The sequence below is a fragment of the Silene latifolia genome, chromosome 4, assembly GCF_048544455.1.
Source record: "Silene latifolia isolate original U9 population chromosome 4, ASM4854445v1, whole genome shotgun sequence".
Taxonomy (NCBI): Eukaryota; Viridiplantae; Streptophyta; class Magnoliopsida; order Caryophyllales; family Caryophyllaceae; genus Silene; species Silene latifolia.
In genome coordinates this window covers 52685452-52692769 of record NC_133529.1, presented here as the reverse complement: position 1 = coordinate 52692769, position 7318 = coordinate 52685452, and the positions used below count along the sequence as shown (strand labels likewise).

The 7318-nt window shown below is 34.5% G+C and overlaps 1 protein-coding gene across 1 annotated transcript; it reads left to right on the top strand.

The window, feature by feature from the left end:
- Positions 1-1941: 1941 nt before the first annotated feature.
- LOC141653492 (L-lactate dehydrogenase B-like) lies at positions 1942-6524 on the top strand. Its single transcript, XM_074461274.1, has 3 exons — positions 1942-2234; positions 3234-3650; positions 5922-6524. The coding sequence occupies exons 1-3, from the start codon at positions 2040-2042 to the stop codon at positions 6363-6365; spliced, it is 1056 nt and encodes a 351-aa protein (XP_074317375.1). The 5' UTR covers positions 1942-2039; the 3' UTR covers positions 6366-6524.
- The last annotated feature ends 794 nt before the right edge of the window (positions 6525-7318 follow it).

Genomic DNA, 7318 nt, shown 5'->3' with positions numbered 1-7318 from the left:
AGTGGGTACTTTGTGAGGTAAAACGGTATCCGTCACTCAAGAGTGACGGATATGTGCCGTCACAAACAAGAATTTGTGTTGAAGAGAATAGTTTACATATAGACACAAAATATATCTGTGAAAATACTTGGTAATTTATTCGGTTTATCTCTTGATAATACTTAGAGCATCCACATTGAAGAGGATGAATCATCCTCTTAGCACTTTCTCTAATCTAAGGAGAAGTCCTCTTCAATGTAGGTATATACTCTTAGCATCCTCTTTGAAGAGGAAGACTTCCTCTATTTTTAGAGGAAGTACAACCTTAACCCTTGTGTCTACTAGTCATCTCTCATCTACCACGTGTCATGTAATTTGTTTCTTTTTTATTTTTTGGTCATAAAAAATTTGAGAGAGGGTGAATTAGAGGATCCTCTTTGATGTGGGAAAAAAATAGAAAAAATGTTAAGAAGATGATGAAAATAATGGGAAATCAGGTGTCAAAAAAATAGAAGGAAATAGAAGAAATAAGCGAAAGAGGACATACTCTTCAACTAGTTTTATACCCGTGCAAAAAATGCACGGGCCGTAATAGCAGACGCGATCATTAGATACGTGAACATATATATATGCGTGATTAAGTGTTCAATACCGTGACAATATAAATATTCCATATTTGGAGATTCGAATATTTGATAAATATTAGATTTGAATATTAGATAATATACACCGTATTTTATTATAATTATATTAAAGGTATTTGACATGTTAGATCCGTTGAATGTATGTAAATTGTGACATTTTAACTTATGTTTTAACATAAGTAATTAAAATATGAATAAGAGATGGGAATATGAATTGTGTTGAGGAGAGATGGTAATTAAATAGAATAAGAAAACATGAGGGGACCCATATGTAAAAACTCAATAGTCAATAAAAAGCCAAGAAAAAACTTAGCTTTTATACTCCCTCCTATTCTCCATATTTTTCCCCTTTGTTGGGGGCACAAGAATTAAGGAAGATAATAAAGTATGAATTGTAGGTTGAGTGGGGTTTGGTAATAGGAGAGATGAATGAATAAAATAAGGAATTGTGAGTTGGGTGGAGTTTGATGATAGGAGAGAGGAATGAATAATTAGGAATTAAATAAGGAATTGTGAGTTGAGTGGGGTTTGGTGATAGGAGAGAGGAATGAATAAAATAAGATTAAAAGTTTCTAAAAAAAAAAAGGGAAGAAAACCTGAATAATCCGTTTTAGAAAAGATGGAAGAAAATGGAGAATATGAGGGAATACTATGTAGATGTGTATGCTTTAGTACACAATTGACAATACCAAAAATCAATATCAAATCTAGACAACATTTAAATATCGAATTTCCAATATAAGCAACACAATATCCATATAATTATAAATAAGGACATAGGTTATCCATAACATCACCATTTCTCCCTTCCATACTTGTCAATACAAAAATTGTAACGTAAATATCTTTGATTTTACATTATAAAGAAATATACGACTTTATTTTGTATTATATAATTATAAAGACGAATTAAACAATATCGCACATAATTATATTTTCTCCTATAAATTGCCTCCATAAAAATAAATGATATGTTTGGATATAAATACGCGGTTAATTTAGGGGGCGTTTGGTTCAAACATTAGGTATGGAATGGAATGGATTCTAACTCCAAGGAGGTATGGAGTTAGAACCCCATACATGTTTAAAGTTGTTTGGTTCAATCCGGTATGGGGATAATAATGTGTTGGGTGGAATGGAGTTGGAAACTTTGGGAGAGAGATGGGTATGGGATTCCAAGGGGTTGGAATGGAGTTAGAATCCATCAGGTATCTAACTTCATTCCAAAATATTTCAACCAAACATTAGAATGGCCTGAATCCATTCCAATCCATTCCAAAATCTCCAACCAAACACCCCCTTAGAGTCTTATTATCAATCTCCGGTCTCCTATAAATAACAATCCAACCCCACTCCTCCCCTCAACAATCAAACTCCTCTCTAAACCTCTTGATCTCTCTACCAAAAAACTCAAAAATGTCAATCCCAAAACTGCCATCAACCACCTCTCTAAGCGACCTAGACATAGCCAACGCCCTCTTTGCCCCGATCCGACATGCGGAACCACCATCCCCAACCAAACGCCACCTAAAAATCTCTATCATTGGCACAGGCAACGTAGGCATGGCAATAGCACAAACCCTCCTAACACAAGACCTAGTAGACGAGCTGGCAGGGCCGGCCCATAGCCTTGTTTGCTGGGTTTTGTGACAAGGGCCCAACAATGAGAAGGGCCCAATCTTGAGAAAAAAAAAAAAAAAAAAAAAAAATTCTACACGCATGACGCACCGACGCACGAAGCCACAAACCAAAAGTAGTAGAGAAACAGCTTGCAGCAACTACTTTAATAACTTTATACTTTTTCTACATTTAATTATTATATCCTCTTTCTTTTTATATTTCCAAACCCCAAATTTATTCTCTCTGTCTAATTGTCTATAGTCTCTACGAGACTACTACTCTACTGCTCTGCGCCTCTGCCGTTCCCTGTTCATCGACTTTTGTTCAATCATTCACCTCGTCGTCGGTCGCCGATCTGCCTATTGCAAGCATTCAAAGGAATCAGGGAGTTCTAATCCTATTTCTTTGCTTCAATTTTTATTAAATTATTATTAATTTCAATTTTAGTTATTGAATATTGTCAATTTGTCATATTATTATATTAATTGTACTGCTGGGTAATTTTGTGCTGCTGTTAGTCTGTTACATGATTTTTTTTTCTTTTTTTCTGATTTTTAGCCTTTATTGTTAAATGTTGTTTTGTTATCTTTGTTTGTGAATTATCGATTATCAATGTTGCCTAAAAAACACTTATCCGGATGTGAGAAAAGAAAAAAAAAAGTTTTTCTAACAGTACCGGTAACCGTGGCATCAGCCGAAAGAAGTTTTTCGAAGTTAAAGTTGATTAAATCCTACTTAAGGTCGTCGATGTCGGAAGAACGGTTGAATGGTCTTGCAATGTTGTCAATCGAGAAAGAACTTTTGGAAAACATTAATGTCGATGTTATTATTAATGATTTTGCATCTCAAAATGCTCGTAGGCAAAAAAATATACCATGTATTAATAAAGACGCATGATTTTTTTTTTATTAATCGAAGTAATTTTTCTAAAAGGGCCCCGTTTTATTATTTTGCCTAGGGCCTCGAAATGTTTAGGACCGGCCCTGCGAGCTGGCTCTCGTCGATGCGCTCCCAGACAAACTCCGTGGCGAAATGTTGGACCTCCAACACGCCGCGGCCTTCCTCCCACGTACCAAAATCGTTGCCTCTACTGATTACGCCGTCTCTGCTGCCTCTGACCTCTGCATTGTCACAGCAGGGGCTCGCCAGCTTACTGACGAATCCCGGCTGAATTTACTCCAGAGGAATGTTAACTTGTTTAAAAAGATAATTCCTCCATTGGTTAAGTATTCTCCTGGGTGTATACTTTTGATTGTTTCTAACCCTGTTGATGTGTTGACTTATATTGCTTGGAAGTTGTCCGGGTTTCCTTCCAATCGTGTTATTGGGTCGGGTACTAATCTTGATTCGTCGAGGTTTCGGTTTCTTATTGCTGATCATCTTGATGTCAATGCCCAGGATGTCCAGGTATAACTATAACTATTCAATTAGTTTCCCAAATGTAATATCGTCATATGCATACATTATAAATTTGTAGTCTAATTGTAAATTAATTCCCCCATCCCAATCATTTATTTGTCATTTCTTATTAACATCCTTACAAATAATAGTAAACAAATGATTAGTACAGACTAAGCGAAGTAAGATACACAATCATAATGAGCAGCTAAACCAATCGTAATAATTAATTGAATAATTATTTACTAGCAAGTTGTCAATGGTGAATGAGACTAACATAACATGATGTCATGATCTAATTCTAATGGAGTTGGTGGCGGAGTAGTTTAAGGAGTTTAGTAAGGACTCTCACTCTCCTAAAACGAACCTTTGAAATTGTCAAAAATTTTAATAGTTTTACACGTATATTGTCCTTTAAAAAATTTCACCATTTCAAATTCCAACTCCGTCATTCTAGTGGTTTTTTTTTTTTTTTTTAAGATAGATAGATATAGGTGGGTAACATATTGATAATTGGGTTTTTTCACACCCACTTACAAGCAGTATGGTTGATGATGATAATAACCGTGATCTTAATCTTTTGGTTAAAGATTTCATAACCTCTGACAAGCAATGGGATATTTGTAAATTATCCAGTTTAGTGAATAACGATATTGTTAATCAGATTACTAACATTCCAGTGGCACATAATGATATTCCAGACACCCTCATTTGGGGGTTATCCGTAGATGTAAATTTCTCTACCAAAACAGCAACTTGGTTAGCGCAAGGTTTGTTCGATCAAGCTCTTGACAAATGTGAATTTCAGTGAATTTGGAAATTGAATATTCCTCCTAAATTGAAATTTTTTCTTTGGAAAGCACTGTGTTGATGACTTCTTCCAACAAAAAGTAGACTTCCAAGAGTCATATTGATGTCCCACCTCATTGTGTTACAGGCAACAATCCTATTGAAAACAAAGATCATTTCTTTTACGAATGTCCCTTGATTGGGTCTGTCATCCAAGACCTGAACATTATTAGTTTCAACGAGTTTTTGTCAAATTATGGCACTATTACAAGTCAAAGTTTTCTAACGAAACTTAATTATCTCAAGGATTTAATTCCAAAAGATGACTTTATAAAGATTATTTTTATTTGGTGGAATGCATGGTTCCATAAAAATGATATTATCTTTAATAATGTTAATTTAAGTATCAGCAAACTTATTACTTTATGTAATAATAGTACTAAGACATGGAATGTCACTAGATTTAAGGATCTCAACAATCCCGAGGTAGAAGAGTCCGCTAGAAATAATTCTAGTAAGGAAGAGATTTGGTGGGAAAAACCTACAAACGGTTTCCTAAAGCTAAATTTTGACGGATCGAGAATAGAAGGTAATAAAGCTGCTTTAGGATATTCTATAAGAGATTACAATGGTAAAGTCGTTTTGTTGGGAGCAAAAATGTGCGGATCCAATAGTATCCTTGTTGCGAAGCACTTGCTTTAAAAAGAAGGTGTTTTAGCGGTAAAAATACTTAAATCTCAAAATTAATTGTGGAGGGTGATAACTTATGTGTTATTAACTCGATCCGGTACTTGGCAAATTAGTGGGAAATTTCTAGTATTATCAGGATGTGAAATTAGACCCCATTTTTTCGATGAAGTGATAATTAAACATTTTTTCAACTTTAAGCCAACAAGGTTCTTGACTTATTCACGTTGGACATTCATGTCCAACTCTTACGAGTGGTTTGATAAAAGGTGGCTTCAACTTACCTCCTCATTCGAAAGGATGAGATAGGTTGGTCTCTGCCCTATGGATCAATCTAGTTTTCTTAAAAAAAAAAAAAAAAAAAAAAAAAAAAAAAAATTGAAGTATGTCGGTAAGCTATAGAGAACTGTTTACGTTACTTTCCACGGAAATGAATACATTATCAACAACAATAATCATAATGTTATACTCCAACAGGGAATATAAAAAAGTCACCACTGTTTCAAGGACGGGTGCTAAAAGTGACTGACATCTTTGGCAAATAGTTGAGGTTCATCATGTGAGCGTTATCATTCACGACCTTATTTTAACATCACATATCTATGATCGCACTTTTTTCGAGAACTAAGAAAAAAGCCTGCAATATCAATATGGTTTATATAACCAACCATCTTAATAAGTTAGGCTTAATGAGCCTATGTCCACTATCTTAATTGGTAAATTTATAAAAGGCTTGTGATTAGGCATCAAAATTGCACTTCTTGTTTCATGTCTAATTATGCTAAAATGAAATGCAACATGTAGGCATACATAATAGGAGAACACGGAGACAGCTCAGTAGCATTATGGTCAAGCATAAGCATAGGAGGAGTACCAATCCTAAGTTTCCTTGAGAAACGTCAAATAGCGTATGAGAAAGAAACTCTAGTCAACATCCACAGGGAAGTCATCAATTGTGCCTATGAAGTCATAAAACTCAAGGGTTACACCTCTTGGGCCGTCGGCTACTCTGTGGCTAATCTCGCTAGGTCTATTCTCCGTGACCAGCGGAGTATCCACCCGGTCTCTGTCCTAGCCAAAGGCTTTCATGACATTGAAGACGGTGACGTTTTTCTTAGCTTGCCTGCACAACTTGGGAGAGGTGGTGTACTTGGTGTCATTAATGTGCCTATTACTGATGAGGAGGCTGATCAGCTTAGGAAGAGTGCTACTACTATCTTGGAAGTGCAAGAACAACTTGGTGTTTAATTGGTTAAGGATGCATTTGGGTAACTAATTATGTTAATTTTGACTATTTTAGTATTTACAAGGACAATGGTGTTTGTTATCTTGATTGTTAACAACGGTGATACGGAGTACTATTGTGTATTCTAATGTGTGTGCAAAAGTATTTCAAATGTTGTTTGATATTTGGCATATTGTACGGACACTAGTATAAGTAGATTATAAATACACGGTTTTTCTAAATTCAAATGTTGTTTGATATTTGGCATATTGTACGGACATTAGTATAAGTAGATTATAAATACACGGTTTTTCTAAATAATAAAACACTTTTTAGATTGCAATGTCATATTTATTGTCAAACGTTTCATTTAAGTTCTCTTGAGTTTTGACATGCCTGTTAAGACACATTTTAGAAAAACCGATGAATAAAATGAAATGTAATATCAACATGTCGGAGTAGCAATAGCGAATACATTTCAAATATGCCGGCATGAGCAATATATTGAAAAGTATTTATTGAATACAATGCAAAAACCTTCATTTTTTTCCCTTTTAAACTAACTTAATCAATCAATGTACACTAAAGACCCATCCCAGTTCATTTTATTTTCTTAGGTCGATAATTGTAATCTAGGTTTCAAATACCATGTCTAACAACCCAACTCTATTCAACTAATTATGTGTATGACTAACTACAAACCATAAAATACACTCATTTCGTTCAATTATATGTTTAGCTTTTATTTTATTTTATTTTATTAAACGTATTTCAATCAGTTATTTAAAACTGACATAAATTTGAGTCACATTCCATTAACAAACTTCGCCACCTAATATTGATCTCTTATTAGCAAAAATATTGGATCCGTTTGTAAAGGAAAATTAGCCTTACACAAGAGTTTACATTTGCATAAGATAAAGATGTTTTATACTCCCTCTTATTCCAGATAACCTTTCCATTATCCATTTTCGTC

Bases quoted from the DNA above. Each gene is read 5' to 3' on its own strand.
- LOC141653492 (XM_074461274.1), top strand. From the start codon at position 2,040: ATGTCAATCCCAAAACTGCCATCAACCACCTCTCTAAGCGACCTAGAC. The intron at 2,235-3,233 runs GCAGGGCCGGCC...CGGCCCTGCGAG, and splicing joins AAGACCTAGTAGACGAGCTG to CTGGCTCTCGTCGATGCGCT. The intron at 3,651-5,921 runs GTATAACTATAA...TGCAACATGTAG, and splicing joins TCAATGCCCAGGATGTCCAG to GCATACATAATAGGAGAACA.